Genomic DNA, 20,626 nt, shown 5'->3' with positions numbered 1-20,626 from the left:
CCCTCGCAGATCAGCCATTGGTCGATCAGCGGTATTGTCCCGCCAGCAGTTGACACTGCTCAGTTGGGTAGTCGGGGAGGAACGCTCTGAAAAGTCTGATTTGTTTTTTTTTTCTCATCGGTTACCGCCGATTCTAAGCAAACTGCAGATGACACCGCTTAGTGGGCGCCACGCTGTATACTCTACACCCACAAAAAGTGGTTTTAGCTAGGTTTTGTGAATTCTATACAGCGTTAAAGGACTCAATTTTCTGCGCCACGTGCAAAATTGGAACCTCACGTGGAACCTCAAAATTTCTGAGGTTCCACGAAACTATGCATGGGCACTTCAAGTTTCAGTGACGGAGAGTCCCGGATTACATGATGAGTAGTGCCGAGAATTCGGTAGTTTTGGGCATTCTAACCCATACTCAGCCGGCCAGTACAGCTCCTGGTAAAGCAGCTCTGTGTTGGCATCCATGTTGAGTTCGACTGCGTGTCGGCAAAGGAAGTAATTTTAGTTTTCCTGCAGACGAGATGGTGGAATAATTCACTACCTGAGCTCCGTAGGTGGTATTTAGGCATCTAAAAGACGTTTGAGGTTTGCGTCTTCACTTTTTCGTCTTCCGATTCACTACAAATGGATGCATCAAGAGCCTCTACCATGGATTGTTTGCTCATGCTGTATATATTTCTTTAATGCGTTCATGATTTTTTTAATTGGTAGGCAAGAAACCAAAACAAACGAACAGCTGGGTACTGGAGCTGCTAACACTTCTTGTGAATGTGTTTTCAAATGCTTTCGTCAGGGATCGAGCGCAGAATTATTGGCACCTCGGCCTTGTTGGTACTTAACACACAACAACAGGTAGGCAACCCTACAAAGTTGAGTTCTGTCAGGCATATCACACTTCGTTCGCGAAAAGCATTGATAGATTCGCGCCTGTGTGGACTAACGCTAGTACTAGAAGCTTGCCAGGAGGTAAATACATGAGCGACTTCCCTGCGGAAGGACTGAGTTGTGCTGATTATTGGTTTGCAATCTCTGGCACATTCAAAAATCAGATGTATGCGCGAAAAGATACAGCAGGCAATGCCATCACAAGATAGTCAAAGTAGTCGAGGAGTTCAATACTGATCTATACAGCAGCCGATGTAGTGAGGACAATATTTAGATTGGCAGTAGTGAAGAGCAGTCAGATGTCCCGTCGGTGACGAAAGACTAGGTTAAGAAAGCTTTCAAAACTTTGGAGATGTCGTGCTAGGAAGACTGGCCACCCGGTATACGCAATGCCTGGTGTCATCGACGGTACTGGAATCATAAAAGAACGCTGATAATATCTTAATTCATAAGAAAGGGGATGGAAAGGGCTTGAAAAATTATAGACCAATCAGCTTACTATCCGTTGCCTACAAAATATTTACAAATGTAATTGCTAACAGAATAAGGACAACCTTAGTCGTCAAACAAGTAAAAGATCAAGCAGGTTTTAGGAAAGGGCACTCAACTATTGGTCATATTCATGCCATCAACACAGGTGATAGAAAAATGCTCGAAATATGACCAGCCCTTATACGTAGTATTCATTGATTACGAAAAAGCGTTTGTCTCAGTAGACCACTATCTCCCACTACTGTTCACAGCTTGCATAGAGGAAGTATTCAGAGACTGTATGGGAGAATTTAGGGGTGAGGGTGGAGAGAGAATACCCCAGCAATCTCCGATTCCCTGATGACATTGTTTTGCTAAGTAATTCAGGGGAAGAATATGAAAGAATGTTTGATGACCTAGGCAGGAAAAACAGAAAGGTGAGCCTAAATCAATACGCAGAAGACTCAGATAATTGTCAACATCCTAGAAAAGGAAAAGAAGTTTGCAATTATTAGGGTAGCATTGGAAGTCGTAGATGAATCCGCATCATGAAACAGAAATAACTACAAGAATAAGATTGGGATGCAGTGCATTTGGCAAATACTCGCAGAATATGACTAGCAGCTTGCCGGTACCTCCAAAAGGAATGTATATAACAGTTGCATCCTCTCTGTACTTACCCGAGGGGCTGAAACATGGAGGCTAACGAAAAGAGTTCTCAAGTTGAGGACAACGCAGAGTGCTATGGAGCACAAAATGTTTGGTGTAACGTTAAGAGGTAGGAAGCGTGCCGGGTGGATGAGATAAATAACTCTAGTTAATGACATTCTAGTGGAGAGAGAGAGAAAGAGAGAGAGAGAGAGAGAAGGCAGAGAGGTTAACCAGGAAAGCTTCCGGTGACATTCTAGTGGAAATCAAGAAAAAGAAATTGAGGTGGTTAGGGCATCTAGTGCGAATAGAGGACAAGCGATGGTCGGTTAGTGTAACAAATCGGATTCCAAGGGAATGAAAGTGTAGTAGAGGGCGACAGAAAGTTATGTGATTGGATGAAGTTAAGATGTTCGCAGGGGTCAAGAGGATGCTGCTAGCACAGGGCCGGGCCAGTTGGAGAACTATGGGAGAGGCTTTCGCCCTGCTTGGTATAGTCCAGCTGATGATGATGGCGACTCTCTGGCATAGCAAGCGATGACGGAAGCAAGCAAGCAGACGCTAACAGGAATGAGCCCCGGCCATCAGGCCATGTGATTATGCCTCTACTTCCGGTCATAGCGGAACCCGGGACATATCAGCCAGTAGTCAGGGTGTGGAATATCCAATATGGCATATAAGTTAGTTTCTCTGCCGAAATGAGCTGGCGCTATAGATGGGAGCACGTATGTAAACCGTGTAGAAATCGGTATTGTGCCTAAGCGTAGGAGCGTACTTTCATTTGTTCCACCGCTCGCCCGCATCGTGAGGCTTTTAGGGAACGTCCGTCTGTTATACACAAGAGTGCCATTAAACTCAGGCCACCCTAGTTTTGTTCCGGAAGAACTTCCGTCTGTCTCAATTCTAATCGCGGGACCTAATTTAGGCCCATCTGAACATCCTTTGTCTGGTGTAGGTGGAATACCAATCATTCATGTGTGTTAGTATTCTGTAAGGCTTGGGCTTCTGCAAATGTTTGTTTTGTTTTTGCTACACGGTGTCTAGCGCAAGCGCCCGAAATCAACCTAAAACGGTTGTGGATATTAGACAGTGGTTATGGCGATGTCGCCTAAAATCTGCATGGAGCTTATTTGGTAAAATAATATTTTCATCACGAGTTCCTGCAAACACAATAAATACGAAAGTAGTGTTTAGTAAACCAGAAAGGCCCTTTTCACATATTTTAAATTGCATCAAAGTATACTAGTGCGATCTTACCGGCGGATTCAGAGCTCGCACAGTCAACGCCCGGAATACAATTACGAATGCCAGGCACGTAATTACGCACTCTCTGCTAATATTGTCGTAGTCGAAGTTAAAATTAAATCTCGGAGTGGTAGCTATAAAAGAATACTGGCTGAAGCGTCGCCACAACTTGCTTCTAGTATGTCGCTTTATGCAGCAGAGTGTAAACGATTGGTGCTTTGTCTTTGAGACACTTGTTTTCCAGATATACTACGGCTTACATTGGACAATTCAACGACGGCAAAACTCCGCCCAAGTCTATGGAAGTTTCTGAAATCAAGGAAGTCGGAGATTTTTTAACCAAAGATTCAGGTATGCACACTGACCATTCCAATATTGATCTAGATGCTTGCGAAATAACGGTTCGCCGCTCCTCTGTCACTTTCGAATCGGTTACCTTGGTGAGAGGCGTAATCGCAGTGCAAATTGACGTCATCTCCCAAGGCAGCAGCAAGTAGGCTTTGGAACAATAAAATGGCCCAATTGCATAATCCCTTAGAAAATAAGCCGAAGGTTTGTGGCTAAATATTCTTTACAGGGCGTTTCCAATTTCTTCCTTTTCGCGTCAGTTGGTAAACGTTTCCGGGTAATTGTGTTCGGGTAATCCTAGCTAAAAAACGATAATGGATATGAGTGTTTTGGCTTGGTATTAGAAACGTTCAGACAGCGTTGTAAGAAATAAAGTCGATGAAAGTACTGCCAAACAGCCGGCGAACACTGAGAATACCAACAGTTCAACCTTACTGAAATACATATTGATAAAGCCCACTAATGTGATGTTTGACATCCGCACATCCGCATCTGCATCCGCAGTGCAGAATAGTGAGAATGGAGAGCTAAATGCCTAATATATATATATATATATATATATATATATATATATATATATATATATATATATATATATATATATATATATTGTAACGGATGAAACGGTTTTTATACAAGTTAACGGACGCACACGGCTCAGAAAAACCCCGGAACAGTCTGCGCGCGCCTCGCTTCCTCCACTTCTTCTTCTGCTGCTCCTGCTGCTTCTCAGTACGCCGCTACGCGGCGTAACAATTCCCTCCGTGCAAACGATTTTCGTCCTCGAGAAAATTAGGTAGATCGAAGATGGCAGCGCTTCATGCGAGCCACGTGAACAACTTGTGTCCTGCGGGATCGGCGGTTATCCGTTGTGACTTTGGCGATAACGTAATTCACGTCATTCAGTTCGTCCAACACTACAAAGGGGCCATCGTACTTGCGGAGGAACTTCTCATATAATCCTCGCTTGCGAATAGGCGTCCAAAGCCAGACGTAGTCTCCAGGGTAGTAAGCAACTGCACGATGATGCAGATCGTAGTGTTCTTTTGAACGGTTTTGAGAAGCCAGTGTGCGTAAGCGGGCTATACGACGGGCTTCTTCGGCACGGCATAGTATCTGGGAAACAGACGCATCGTCGTTGGGAGAAAATGGGAAGATGGTGTCTAAGAAAACGGGGGGAGTTCTTACATAGAGTAAATAGAAAGGAGAATATCCGGTAACTTTATGATTTGCAGTGTTAGAAGCGTACGTCACATACCGTAGCACTGAATCCCAGTTGCGATGGTCAGACGAGACGTACATGGACAGCATGGTTGGTGCGGTTGGTGCGCTCGGTGAGACCGTTGGTCTGCGGATAATACGGTGTCGAGTGTCGGTGGGGTGAACCACAAAGTCGGAGCATCTCTTCCACGACATCAGCAGTGAATTGACGACCACGATCACCTATAATAACACGGGGTGCGCCATGGCGAAGAATAACGGAATGCAAAAGAAACGACGAAACATCAGCAGCTTTTGCGGTAGCGAGAGCAACGGTCTCCGCGTATCCGGTAAGATAGTCAACGCAGACGATGACCCAGCGGCAGCCCTTCTAAGTCTTTGGAAAAGGACAGAGCAGGTCAATTCCAATCTTTTCAAAAGGGGAGGTAGGTGGCTTGACGGGTTGTGGCACGTACCACCAGCGTGGTGGTGCGTGCCTTAAGTCGTTGGCATTTTTCACATGCCGCAACGTATTGCTTAGTGGTCTCATAAATTTGTGGCCAATAAAAACGCTGGCGTATTCGGTGCAGGGTACGACAGAAGCCTAGATGTCCAGAGGTAATATCATGGTGCATGTCATGCACCACGTGTGCACGGAGACTTTTTGGAACGACCAAAAAGAGGGCAGCACCGTCAACTGAGTAGTTCTTGAACAAAACACCATCTTCAATAGTAAACTGCGTTTACTCTGCTCTTCCTTCTGCCTCTTGTATAAGAGGCTGTAGTGACCGGTCGTTGCGTAGTTTTCGCCTGAAGGTCGCCATACTAGGAAACGTCGACGCGATTGAGGCTGGCTAAACACCCGTCAAATCAATCCGTATTCATCGTTAACGGAAGTCGGCAATGGGTGCCGTGACAAGCAGTCTGCATCACTGTGATGTCGTCCACTCTTGTACGCGACACCAAAGTTGTATTCTTGCAGGCGTAATGCCCAGCGCGTCAGGCAACCAGATGGATCGCGAAGTCCGATGAGCCAGCATAGCGAATGGTGGTCAGTAACTATGGTGAAGTAGCGTCCATATAGGTATGGTCGGAACTTGTGCACAGCGAACACAACTGCGAGACACTCCAATTCGGTAACTGTGTAGTTCCGTTCACATTTTGTCAACGTGCGGCTGGCATATGCAACAACGTGTTCAGCCTCACTATGCAGCTGCACAAGCACCGCCCCAAGACCGACGCCACTGGCATCAGTGTGGACCCCAGTCACAGCAGAAGGGTCGAAGTGGCGCAGCAGTGGTGCTGAAGTTATATAAGAGTTGAGCCGATTGAAAGAGGATTCACACTCTGGGGTCCACACAAATTGCTAATCCTTGTGCAGTAGAGAAGTAAGGGGGTGGGCAAGTTGCGCAAAACCAGCAATGAAGCGACGAAAATAAGAAGAGAGGCCAAGAAAGCTCTGAAGACTTTTCAGGTTGCGTGGAGTTTTGAAGTCGCGTACAGGAAAAATCTTCTGCGGATCCGGCCTGATACCTTCCTCGTTGACGAGGAACCCAAGAACTAAAGTTTGTCGCTCTCCAAAATGGCACTTCTTCGAATTGAAAATGAGGCCCGCTTTGCCAATGCATTCAAGAACTTTATGGAGCCTCTCATTGTGCTCTTGGAAGGTCTTTCCAAAAATGATAACATCATTAAGGTAACACATGCATATTTCCCATTTGAGGCCACGAAGGATAATGTCCATAAATTGCTCGGACGTCGCGGGAGCGTTGCATAATCCGAAGGGCATTATATTAAATTCGTATAAGCCGTCTGGTGTTAAGCATTCTTCTCACGATCGGATGGATGTAGAGGAATTGGCCAATAACCAGATCGCAAATCAACAAAGGAGAAATATGACGCCGAATGCAGAAAGTCGACAGCGTCATCAATGCGAGGTAACGGGTATACGTCTTTCTTTGTTACTGCATTCAAACGACGGTAGTCTACACAAAATCGCCAAGAATTGTCTTTTTTTCGCACCAGGATCACAGGTGCGGCCCACGGACTAGAATAGTCTCGGATGATTCCTTTGTGCAGCATTCTGTCCACCTGTTCTTGAGTTATCTTGCGCTCTGCCGGGGAGACTGTAAGGTTTTTGGCGAATAGGGGGTGCGCGTTCTGTGGTAATTTTGTGCTGTAGCCGAGAAGCTGGGAAATGGCTACCCGATCCATTTGAGGCAAAGTCGAACACTTGGGCATGAGTTGTCAAAATGTCTTGCAGAATACGACGTTCACTAGATGGGAGCGATTTGTTGACCCTGCCCTCAAACTCAGCACAATATTCAGACTTGCCTTTCGCGGCTCCTCTGCAATCGGAAATAATTCCAACGGTATGAGTCACATAATTATCAAATATCGCGAGTGTCAAACCAGAAGGAAGACGAACAGGCTCTTCTGGCACGTTCATAGCCCAGAGGTATGCGCGACCATCCTCCACCTCCACGACGGAGCGCGGCACCAAAATATATTTTTTCGCCCCATTCGAGACATCTGGCTCGATGACTATTGAATGTTTACCCATGAAGGATTCAGATGACTTCACGGGGAGAAACATCGCCGTCATCGCAGGCAGCAGCACATCTTCCTTCAAGGGGAGAACTCCTTGATCACTCTTAGACATGTTATCTACTAATGCGGGGATAATGTTCGGCTGCAAACAAATTTCACCGGCACTAAAGTCTAAAGTCGCACCACATTCGCGCAAAAAGTCAGCACCCAAGATAACGTCATGCTTGGCACGTGTCAATACAACGAATTCTGTCCTATAGCACTTGGCACTAATTAAAAAACAACGTGCCGATGGTGGGATCCGAACCCACGACCTCGGAATATCGCGTCCGGTGCGCCCACCGGACGCGATATTCGGAGGTCGTGGATTCGGATCCCACCATCGGCACGTTGTTTTTTCTTCTACTTTGTGTTTAATTATCTTTCCCCTCAACAGATTACATTACTAATTTATGTGATTATCGAAGTAAAAATTAAAAAATAATAAGACAAAATACAATCCCCAATGCTTTCCTTGGCCTCGCCGAATGTTGGATTCTTTCATATATATATATGTGTATATATATATATATATATATATATATATATATATATATATATATATATATATATATATATATTATATATATATATATATATATATATATATATATATATATATATATATATATATATATATATATATATATATATATATATATATATATATATATATTGTGAGCCCTACACGGATCTTCTTTCATTTGTACATACCATGATCTTTGTCTTCCTCTTGTACATACCATCATCATCGTCCCGCGGCGCCGGCTCCGGCGCGCGCTTGGGTTTTCTCCATCAGATTAAACGCTGACACGGCATACCTTGCCTTGCCTTCACGACCTTGCCGTCTGGACCTGGCCTTCTTTCACAAGTGGTGGAGGTGAAATTAGATCCCCTTGCTGCCTTGTGCCCTGCCTCTCTCTGGAGCTACGTTCCGGTCGCCGTTTAACCACTACCATCGTCATGTCAACCGAGAGCAGTCCCGACCCGGCCGGACCCTCTACCTCGGCTACACCGCCGCCTCCGATGGTGCCCCCACGACAACGCGACCCGCCGCTGTTCGCTGGTCGTCGCGACGAAGAAGTCGATGACTGGCTTGACACTTATGAACGCTGCAGTGCCTACAACCGGTGGGATGATGCTTTGAAATTTCTGAACGTATCTTTCTACCTTATTGAGGTCGCCAGAAATTGGTTTATTAACCGCGAGCCCCACACCACAAACTGGCCCACCTTCAAGCAGCAGTTCCGACAGTACTTCGCTGACCCGGCTGTTCGGACGGAGATCGCAAGAAACAAGCTCGCTACCCGCCGTCAAGGTCCCGATGAGTCCTATGCGTCATACATAGAGGCCGTGCTGTCACTCTGTCGGCGTATCAGTCCCACTATGCCGGAATCTGAACGTGTACACCATGTCTTGAAGGGAATCAATTCAATGGCATATAACACCCTAGTTGCCCAAAATCCATCAAGTGTTGATTCCATTATAACGACCTGCCAACGCCTCGACCAGCTACAGTCCTCCCGATTGCAGCCCAGCTTCACTACTGCCCCGACCTCTTCTGACCTCGATCTACGAGCCATGATTCGAGCGATAATCCGCGAGGAGCTCCAAGCTCTGAGCCCTTTCTGCCGACACGGGTGCGATCATTCGTCTCCTCCTAACGACGCCTGCCTCCGCCACATCATTAAAGAAGAGTTGGCCACTATCAACCACCCTGTCCCACCTGATCCTCCTGCACCTCACCCAGCACCGACTTACGCTCACGTCGCTGCATTCCCTCCTCCTTTTGTTCCCCCACCCCAAGCACCACCCTACAACCACATCAACGCCATGATGGCAGCTCAACCGACGCCACCCTATTACGCACCTTGGCGCCCCTCTCGCCCAGTGTGCTATTATTGTGGAATTCGAGGACATATATCTCGCTTTTGTCGCCGTCGCATTCAGATCGAGCGACGTGGTTATGACGCCTTCGAAAGTGACACACCTGCATATTATCAGCGACGACAAATTCCCAGTCAACCTCGTCGATTCTCTCCACCGCCGGGATCCTCGTCTGAACCAAGTGGGGCTCATGTATCCCGACGCCGGTCCCCTTCCCCATACCGCCGCTCTATTTCGCCACTTCGACCAGCAACAAATGTTCCTGTCCGTAATTCGGAAAACTAAGCGATGCAGTTTCCGGAGGAGAAACTGCACTTTGCGAACTTACAAAAAGTCTTCCTCGTCGCCCGTATAATATGATTTCCGTTTTAGCTGAAGGATTACCGGTCGAAGCTTTGATTGACACAGGAGCTGCACTTTCTGTTATTCATGCTGATTTGTGCCCCCGTTTGCGGAAAGTAACGACACCATATGATGGACCTGAACTTCGTGGAGCAAATGGCGTCCCTCTGCACCCTTCAGCAAAGTGTACAGTTCGAGTTGTTATAGACGGCGTCCGCCACCATGTGCAGTTTGCTGTGCTTTCACCGTGTGCGCATTTGATGATTTTTGGATGGGATTTTTTGTCAACCACTTCAGCGTTAATTTCTCTTGGCGACCGTGTCATCCATATGACAGACAGTGATTGTTCATCTGACATTTCTGCACGTCATCATTTCCTCATTGCCGTAGCTGATACTGTATTGCCTCCACAGTGCGAAACACTTATTACCGTTTCTTCCGAACACATCAGTGATGGGAATGTACTCATCGCACCATATCATCGTCATCTTGCACGTGGAATCGCCTTCCCATCATGCCTTGTACGATTCCGCAGCAGCTCAGCAATAGTAGCTGCCACGAACACTTCCCGTGAATCCCTCGTGCTGACTAAAGGAACTTCCCTGCCATGCATAGTGGATGCTCACCCTATATCCATGATGGTGCTCACTGCCCCGCTACCTCCGCAACGCGATTCATCGCAAGTCTCTCTTTCCATGCTGTCGAAGACAATCAATCCCAACCTCATGCCAAACCAACGTCAAGAATTGCTGCAATTGCTTCAAGCCCACCAAGCCATTTTTGATGCCACTTCCCCACCACTGGGACGGACTAGTGTTGCACATCACCGCATCCTTACCGAAGGTAACTCAATTGTACGCCGACGACCTTATCGGGTTTCTCTCTCGGAACGAAAAGTAATTGAAGAAAATGTCAATGACATGCTCCGTCGCGATATTATTCATCCATCAACAAGCCCATGGTCCTCCCCAGTAGTATTAGTTAAAAAAAAGGACGGATCGGTACGATTTTGTGTTGATTATCGCGCACTCAACAAAATTACCGGCAAAGACGTCTACCCGATGCCGCGTATTGATGACGCCCTTGACTCTCTCCAAGGTGCCGAATATTTCTCGACCTTGGACCTCTGCTCAGGTTATTGGCAAATACCTATGCATGAGGACGACAAAAAAAAACCGCTTTCGCAACTCCTGACGGATTTTACGAGTTTAATGTTATGCCCTTCGGCCTTTGTAACGCACCCGCAACATTTGAAAGAATGATCGATACTGTACTCCGTGGCCTCAAATGGAGAACCTGTTTATGTTACTTGGATGACATTGTTATCTTTTCGTCAACGTTTACTGACCATCTCACGCGCCTGAATGAAGTCCTCACGTGTCTTGCTTCAGCGGACCTTCAGCTCAACACCAAGAAGTGCCACTTTGCAGAGAAGGAAATTAAAATATTAGGACATCTGGTTAGCCATGACGGCATTCGCCCAGAACCTGAAAAAATAACCGCGGTCTTGAACTTTCCTCGTCCGCAACGGACTACAGATTTGCGCAGTTTCCTCGGCCTGGCGTCCTATTTCCGGCGATTTATAAGACATTTTGCAACTATTGCTCAGCCACTTCATGAACTACTTAAAGCGCGCAGCCCTTTCGTGTGGACTGAACAGTGCAACACTGCTTTTAACGACCTAAAGCACGCCCTCACATCAGATCCAGTTCTTGGCCACTTCAGCGACAGCTCTCCTACCATCCTGCACACTGATGCCAGTGGTCACGGTCTTGGCGCTGTACTTCTGCAGCGCGATGCAACTTCACGTGAGAAAGTGATTGCCTTCGCCAGTCGGACCATGACTCCAGCTGAGAAAAGCTACACCATTACCGAGCAGGAATGTCTCGCCGTCGTCTGGGCTGTTCAAAAGTTTCGCCCTTACCTGTATGGTCGGCATTTCACAGTTGTGACCGATCACCATGCTCTTTGCTGGTTATCTTCACTGAAAAATTTGACAGGCAGACTTGGCCGTTGGATTCTACGCCTGCAAGAATACCATTTCGACGTCGTTTATAAAACGGGCCGCCAACACCAAGACGCCGACGCTCTTTCTCGCTGCCCGGTTTCAGAATCAGCCTGCTGTTTTTCTTCACAATGCATTTCCACCTCTGACCACAGCCGATCATCGCTTCCACCGACGCATATATCACTGCAGTTTCTTTTGACGACTCTGAGAACAAGCACGCTCTCCGCTCACAGCAATTAGCTGATGCCTACTGTCGGCCCATCATCGACCGCCTTATCGGCGCTTCGAGCCCACCCAACGCTAGGCTTCGCCGACAGCTTCGCAATTTCAAGCTTGAAGATGGCATACTACGCCGCTACGTGTATTATCCTGATGGAACTCGCTGGCTCCCAGTCGTACCGCGTGTGCTTCGCCCACGTATACTAGCAGCTTTCCACGATGACGCTACCGCAGGTCACCTTGGTTTTAACAAAACATACGACCGCGTGAAAAGACGATTCTTCTGGCCTGGCCTGTCTACCACCGTAGCTAAATACGTTGCTTCCTGCCACCTGTGCCAACGTCGCAAGCGGCCGACTTCTTCCCCCGCTGGTCTCCTACAACCCCTTCCCTGTCCCGCCACACCATTCGACGTAGTCGGCATCGACTTATATGGTCCCCTACCTCTCTCCAATGGGGGTAACCATTGGATTATAACAGCTGTCGACCACCTTACACGCTATGCTGAGACCGCCCCTGTACCGACTGGTTCCGCTGAAGAGGTAGCTAATTTCTTTTTGTGGTCAATTGTATTGCGTCATGGCGCTCCTCGGGTGCTTCTAAGTGACCGCGGGACGGCCTTCTTATCGACAGTCGTATCCGAAGTTCTTCGTGCGTCATCCACCCTCCATAAGACAACCTCAAGCTACCATCCCCAGACTAACGGTCTGACTGAGCGATTTCACCGCACCCTATCGGATATGCTATCCATGTAGATCACACCGGATCATCAAAATTGGGATACTGTTCTACCATTCGTCACATTCGCCTATAATACTGCAGTATAACGGACTACCGGTTACTCCCCATTTTTCCTCGTTTTCGGCCGTCCTTCCACTACAATCCTCGACACTTCCTTCTTCTCTACGCCCGACTACTACTCATCACTACCAGCCCAGTTCTTATCCCGTGTGGCCAGATGCCGTCATCTTGCCCGTCTCAACACAGAAGCGTGCCAGCAGGACCGCAAGAGTCGCTACGATTCGAAACATCGCGTGGTCTCTTTTCGTCCTGGTGACGAAGTACTGCTGTATAATACACCACTGCGCACCCCTGGCCTTAGTGATAAATTTCAGCACCGCTATCTTGGTCTCTACAAGGTAATCAACCAAACTTCCCCAGTAAACTACCAAGTCACACCTGTTGATCCCCCAGCTGACCGACGCCACCGTGGAACTGAAATTGTTCATGTATCTCGCTTGAAGCCGTTTGCGCGCCGCGGTACATCGGTTGGTTAGGAGCGGCCAGGCTGGCCGCTTCCGACCCCGCGGGCAGATTGTGTGAGCCCTCCACGGATCTTCTTTCATTTGTACATACCATGATCTTTGTCTTCCTCTTGTACATACCATCATCATCGTCCCGCGGCGCCGGCTCCGGCGCGCGCTTGGGTTTTCTCCATCAGATTAAACGCTGACACGGCATACCTTGCCTTGCCTTCACGACCTTGCCGTCTGGACCTGGCCTTCTTTCACAATATATATATATATATAAAGTAGGCATTTAGCTCTCCATTCTCACTATTCTGCACTGTGCGCCTTTAAAGATTATAATATATTCTTGGTGCGGATGTCAAACATCACATTAGTGGGCTTTATCAATATGTACTTCAGCAAGGTTGAACTGTTGGTATTCTCAGTGTTCGCCGGCTATATGAAGGAAAGAAGCAACAGTCCGTGAGGCCAAGAAAAAGCATTGGTGATTGTACTCTGTCTTTTTTTTAATTTTTACTTTGGCAATCCGGTAAGGAAATCCCCACGACCTGGAACCTGTTTGATGAAGATATCACTCACTAAGTCCTTCGGAGGCACTCTTGCGAAGAAGGAACGTGCTGAGCATCAACTTTCCCAGAGACTAGCTGCCTGGCAGAAAATGAACATGCTAAATTGAGGAAGTATTGAAACTTTGTCGCCCTGTCAACCGGCAGATGTTAGAAGAAGAAAAGGAAAGGTAGGGCGCCTGCTCAAGTGGATTGTTGAGGGCGTGTATAATGTCTTTATTTCGCAAGATATTCTTACTACGGTTGCAGGTATCACCAAGCCGTGCCTTTCATTTGTGAGGTTCAAAGCACGCCGGATAGCGCCCAAATTCGGCCGCCTTTGCAATGTGACATCGGTTGTGAGTATTGATACCCCGGAGGCTGAAGACATCGCTTCTATGATCAGGAGAATTGTTAATCAGTGGCAACGAACAAATCTTGATTTACCTTACCATTAGACATTGAGGTCCATGCCATCATGGGTGTAGTGTAAGCCATCGACTCCACTAATTACCAACGAACTGTTTTACAACTAGGGTATTGAGCTGATCAAGCAGTCGATGTCGCACCCTTATTTTCGGCAGCTTTTATCCTATCCGGATGAAGTGCCCCGTGGTGCACCTCGTTTAGATATCCAAGGGATCCTGCTGTCAGCTACAAGAGCCGTCAGCCGCCGATACGTTACGGCTGGGGGGGGGGGGGGGGGGAGGAGGGGCAGCGGACACACCTTCCGCTCTTGCCTGCATCTCCTAATTTCTCGACACCCTTTTTTCCCTCCTGCGGTGCACGCAATGACTCCCATGTGTCCGATCGCAGCAGCGCACCGCCGTCGCAGCGTCAAGGCCATTCACAATCTCCACGTTGCCGCTTTGTTTTTCCGCCGCTGGGAAATTAGGTGGTGTGACCGATGGAGGTAAGGTCACTGGATGATCAATTTCGCGGGTAAATCTGTCTATCGTCATGCTAAAAAACAGTTTCAATGTGTGTGGATAATGTTGAAACTAATGATTTGGTTGATATCGGTGTTTGTGTGGGACAAAAACAGTACGTTTTGTGGCGTGGGGGTGAAACTTTAGTTCCGATGGGCCTCTGCTAGGCTTTAGTGGTGCTTGGCGACGAGTACTATAAAACAGAATTTCTTGCATTGAGACGTACCGCGCATGCCGTGGTCTTGAATGTGGACATTTTTCTATGGTGGGGGGCAAACGTAGACGTCAGTGCTGGTGAAATTTCTTTGTACCCGAACATTATCCCCGCCTTAGTGGAGGTCACACCCCAGTGTCATGAAGTTCTTTCCCTGAAGGAGGATGTGCTGCTGCCTGCTATGACAGCAGCATTTGTGCGCGTAAAATTATCTGAACATTTAGTGGGTAAACACTCTATAGTCATCGAGCCAGATGTCTCAAATGAAGTGAAAAAATTATTTTGGTGCCGCACGCCGTCGTGGACGCACTGGATGGTCGTGCACACATCTTGACTGTGAACGTGTCAACAGAGCCTGTTCGTCTTCCTTATGGTTTAGCACTCGCAAGAATTGAGAACAATGTGCCCCAAACTGTTGGAACTATTTTTGACTGAAGAGGAGCCGCGAAAGGGAAGTCGGAATATTATGCTGAGCTTGAGCGCATGGTTAGCAAATCGCTCCCGTGCGGTGACCGCCTTCGCGGCAAAACATTTTGACGATTGGTGCCGAAATGTTCGACTTTGCCTCAAACGGATCGGGTAGACATTTCTCAGCCTCTCACCTGCAGCATAAAACTAACTCAAGAAACCCACCCCCTATTTGAAAAAAACCTTACAGTCTCCCTTGCAGAGCGGAAGATAATTCAAGAAAAGGTGGATGAAATGATGCAGAAAGGCATCATCAGAGAATCTTCCACTCCCTGGGCCGCAGCTGTCATCTTGGGGCGAAAAAAAGACAATTCTTGGCTATTCTGCGCAGACTACCGTCATTTAAATATGGTAACATAGAAAGACGTATACCCATTACCTCGTATTGATGAATAAGTCGAGTGTTTGCGTTGGGCGTCATATTTTTCCTGCGTTGATTTGCGACCTGGCTATTGGCAAATTCGTCTTCATCTATCGACCGTGAGAAGACTGCTTTCGTAACATCAGATGGTTTGTACGAATTTAACGTGATGCTGTTTGGATACAACAACGCTCCCGCGACGTTCGAGCGATTTATGTATGCTATCCTCTGAGGCCTAAAATGGGAAATATGCATACTACCTGGATGATGTCATAATTTTCGGCAAGACCTCCAAGAACACAATGAGAGGCTCCCTATTATTCTTGAGTGCATCGGCCAAGCGGGACTCATATTAAACTCAAAATGTGCCATTTTGGAGACCCGCAAATAGTAATGATTGGCTTCCTCGTCAACAAGGATGGTATTAGGCCGGATGTACAGAAGATGGCTGCAGTACGAGACTTCGGAACTCCATGTACCCTGAAAAGCCTTGGGAGCTTCCTCAGATCCTGTTATATTTGTCGCTTCATCGCTGGCTTTGCGCAAACTACCCACCCCTCACTTATGCCCTGGATAAGGATTCAGAATTTTTGTGGACCTCCGAGTGCGAATCCTCTTTCAATCTACTCAAGGCTTCTCTAACTTCAGCACCACTCTTGGGCCACTTCGACCCTTCAGCTGTGACAGAGATTCACACTGACGCCAGTGGTGTTGGTCTTGTGGCGATGCTTGTCCCGCAGCATAGTGGAGTTAAGGACTTTGTTGCCTACGTCAGTCGCACGTTAACAAAATGTCAGCGTAGCTACGCAGTCACTAGATTAGAGTGCCTCGCCGTTGTATTCGCTATGGAGACGTTCCGACTACCTATGTGAACGCCACATCCCTATAGTTACTGGCCATCATTTTCTATACTGGCTCATCGGACTTAGCGATCCATCTGGTCGTCTGGCGCACTGGGCATTACGCTCAGAAAAATACAACTTTTGTGTCGCTTACAAAAGTAGGCGGCATCACCGTGATGCAGTGTTACGCCATCTATTGTCGACTCAGTCAAATATGAAGACGGTTTTGAAGTGTGCTTAGCCCCTTTCGCGCCGACGTTTGCCTGTAGGAGACCTTTAGGCGAGAGCAACGCAGTGACCTCTCCCTGCAGCCTCTTATAGAAGAGGCAACAGGCAGAGCAGATACAACGTCATTTACTATTAAATATGGTATTTTGTTGGAGAAGAACTACTCCTTTGACGATGCTGCCCGGCTTTTGCTCATCCCGAAAAGTCTCTGTGCGCAAGTTTTGTACGATATGCACGATGAAGTCATATTCGGAAATCTAGAATTCTCTCGCATCCTGCACCGAATTCGCCAGCGTTTTTATTGCCCGCAAGTATATAAGACTACCAAGCAGTACGTTGCAGTCGCCAATGGCTTAAAACATGTACCACCACGTCTGTCGATGTTTTGCAGACCGTCAGGCAACCTACTTCAGCTTTTGAAAAGATTGGAATTGACTAGCTTGACCCTTTTTCAACGACGTTACAGGGCCGCCGTTGGGTTATTGTCTCTGTAGATCATCTCACCAGATACGCGGAGACCCCTGCTCTCGTTGCTTCAAAGGATGCGGATATTTCGTCGTTCCTTTTATACTCATATTCTTCGCCTTGGCCCACCCCGTGTTATATTTAGTGATCGTGAACGGCTATTTACTGGCGATTTCGAGTAAGAAACGCTTTGCGGATCAAGCTACCGACACTCCACACTGTATTACCTGTAGACTAACGGTCTTACCGAGCATACCAACCGCACCCTGATAACCATGTTGTCCCTATACGCCTCGCTGACGGTCGCAACAATTGGACGCAGTACTACCGTATGTTACGTAAGCTAAGAAGACGGCAAATCATGAGGTTGCGGGGTATTCCCCTTTCTGTTTGCTATATGCCACAATACCCTACGTTTTCTTTGGTACGATCTTCCCAGTTTCGCCCTACGGGAACACTTGCGTTGCCCACATACTAAGCCGTGCCGAAGAGGCCGTCGTACAGCCCACTTGCGCACACTAGCCTCTCAAAGCCGCGCGGAAGAGTACTACGACCTACGTCCTCGTACAGTGACTTACACTTCTGGAGACTTCGTCTGGCTTTAGACACCTATCCGCAAGCGAGGATTGTATGACAACTTGGCGAAATATAATAGCGCACAGGAAGACACACACTCAAGTGAAGACGACACAGGTTCTGTACAAGTACGATAGCCCCTTCGTCGTGTTGGACCGACTGAACGACGTGAATTACGTCGTTGCTAAAGTGATGAGAGATAACCGCTATTTCCGCAAACACAAGTCGTTCACGTGGCTCGCCTGAAACGCTACCATCGGCGATCTGCCTAATTTTCCCGAGGACGAGAATTGTCTGCCCCAGGATAAATTGTTACGCCGCGTGCGGCTTACTGTGGAGTTTAAGGAACAAGAAGGGTGAGGCGCGCTCAGACTGATTTGATCTCTGGGCCCCTTGCGATCAGCTTTCATTTGTCGAGCCTTCATCTGTATAAAAGCAATTTCATCCGCTACTATATATAGATACATACACATATATACACTAATTTTATTCTTCCCTATAGGCTGGCTATAATAAAAATTTAAATTCTGCACGTTCTATATCAAATAAAGCAACTAACATGCTCTCGTGGCCCTTATCCTTAAGGTACTAAGCAGGCAAATGTACGGACACCGAGAGGCTTGTTTTATAGGCAAACGAAAGAAGCCGTGTCAAATGCGGCGAAGGAAACCAGAGGGGAGTGTTTCGTTTGTCATGCTGGCAACATTAAGTATTTTCATAAAAACTGGATTGAAAAAAAAAATAGAAGTAATTAAACACAAAGTAGAGGACAGAAACCTGCGACAAGCGTGATTTCAAAAGGAACCATCGAATGTCGCACCCAGCGCTTTTAATATACTAAGAACCACTGACGGCTGTTCAGTCTTCTACATTTCTTGGTATTAATATTGTTTGTAAGGTAAACTTGGGAGTGTTCATAACTGCCAGCCTCATCCACAGAGGCAGACGTAGTATGTCCTGTATTAACGTCGCTGTTACTGAACGTGACCGACAGGGAGAGCTGAAGCTGCGCGTGAACCCCATTGCGCTATGGCTTCAAGACTCCCAGAAGTGAGACCGTCACAAGTTAGTCAGCAGATAATGGGTCTTAAAACGGTCTAAGGATGTACTTAGGTCCGCTGTTTTACTTATGTGAGGCAATATATTTATATCTCCTCTATCAATATCGCTACCTGTCCGTTTTTGTTTTTTCACAGAAAAGCGTGCCGTCTAGGAACGGGGCTTTTTACTATAGATTAAACGAAAAAGAGGCGCAGATGGAACTTCATGAAGATTATGATGTTCACTGCAGCGCAAGCGTGAGTTGTAACTTTACAGGTATCGGTTGAAAGCGATGAAAGTATGCTGTTTGACATGTTTATGGACTTCGGCCTGCATAGTTTGTGGAAAGCGAGAATGGCTGTTTGCCACGCAGATGTCAATGTGCACTCAGTAAGAGATAACTGCACTTACGGGCAGAGCGGTAGGAATTCATCCACTTTTCTTTTTCGGGTCAAATATAGTTCCTGGATCCACTTTTAATTTAGAAATTAAATCAATTTATTTTTCAGGCAGTGGACTGCATCAACTCTGGGTACTCCAGTACTTGGAACCAGGAGACCATCGCTGCATGGTGTTTTTCATTCAAGAGCTTGAGGGAGCGACTGAAGATGGTAATGTGAAAATGCCCTTATACGTTTCATGTGCCGAAAGGCAGGCTATCAATAAGAAAGCCTACGGCTTCCGATACAGCAAATGTGATGATGCGATGGCTATAAGAGCGTCGTGCTCTGATCTGCAAAAATGATTCGCGCGCAGCACTCACACCAGGTAAAATAGCGAGCGTCCAAGCGAAAATTCATTTTGCTTCAGAAGAAAAGAAGTTCTGTTGAGTGTTTTACCAAGAGATTCTTGACTTACTGAGAATGAAGAATTAAAATTAGAAATCCGCTCAATTTATTCCCATTCCGAGATATCACATTGGATGTCGACAGCACAGTTTCGGGAAGGTTTTAAACTACTCAGTCGAGTAAACATAAATATCTTACTAAGCTAGAAATGAAATCTCACTGAGCTAGCAATAACGGTATACCTGCGTGTTTGCCAGAGGTGCTAATACAGCCGGTGGCCAACTCTCCAAAAATACATCGCAGAATAGTAGCGGCGTTTCTTCTACCATGGAGCAATGCGAGGAATTCTTTAGATGTTCCAATGTGAACATTAGAATTCCCGACCAATCTGCCCGGTTCTTGAAGGAATAATTTATACATTGCTCAACCAACCCTTGATAACAGACATCACAAGATCAACAAGGGCTACGACGACCGTTCTTTGGCCTGCGAGAGGTCGTTCGACATTTTAAATGGGGAGAAACTATTTCGTATACAATAGAATCGCGGCTGTAAACGTAAAGTACGAATTCTTGGCACCCGCGTTGTCAGCAGTACCTATTCGCGTTGACACACTTTGCCTGAAAAAAAAAAAAAAGCCGGCTGCATTACTTTTGAAATTTTAATGCATACTTTGTGGAATGTCTGCAGTCTTACATATTTAAAATGAATTCATAATGATAAAATACATCAGAATGCTAAGGAAGCTCAAACCAAGAATACGGTTCAATGGTGTCGCGGTTTTTATCTCTGTGAAGCGGGCCATGGGAATTTAATAAATGCCTAGTGCAGAACTGTAAACTAGGTTGCCACCTAAGGTTTTTAAATGAGCAGTGAGAATAAATTGTTGTCAGCCGGTCCTGATAGATGCCGTATTGTTACAACGAAAATAGCACTGTCGCCAGGATAGGAGCTAATTATAAACTCTTAAAGAGACCAAAAACAAAAATATAGTGCTCACCTTTCTTCGATATCACTTTTATTGCGAGGCAAGTGTGAAAAATTGTAACATACCCTAATACTAGCGGGAATGGTCTGAGCATA

General features: G+C 46.7%; 2 protein-coding genes across 2 annotated transcripts in view; one reads left to right on the top strand and one right to left on the bottom strand.

Annotated features, from left to right (window-relative positions):
- LOC146173652 (glutamate receptor U1-like) overlaps positions 1 to 20,626 on the bottom strand; it is a 138,322-nt gene that overhangs the window by 72,666 nt on the left and 45,030 nt on the right. The window lies entirely within an intron of this gene.
- LOC146173653 (uncharacterized) overlaps positions 1 to 20,626 on the top strand; it is a 35,988-nt gene that overhangs the window by 11,049 nt on the left and 4,313 nt on the right. The window contains exons 3-4 of the mRNA XM_084584243.1: positions 3,473 to 3,594; positions 19,265 to 19,366. Of these exons, the coding sequence (XP_084440369.1) occupies positions 3,473 to 3,594; positions 19,265 to 19,366 (224 nt within the window). The remainder of the gene's footprint in view (positions 1 to 3,472; positions 3,595 to 19,264; positions 19,367 to 20,626) is intronic.

Source organism: Amblyomma maculatum, chromosome 11 (assembly GCF_055883805.1).
Source record: "Amblyomma maculatum isolate TAMU_Amacu chromosome 11, ASM5588380v1, whole genome shotgun sequence".
NCBI classification, from domain to species: domain Eukaryota; kingdom Metazoa; phylum Arthropoda; class Arachnida; order Ixodida; family Ixodidae; genus Amblyomma; species Amblyomma maculatum.
Note: the sequence above shows the minus strand (reverse complement) of the source record. Positions and strands in the feature narration are given on the sequence as shown.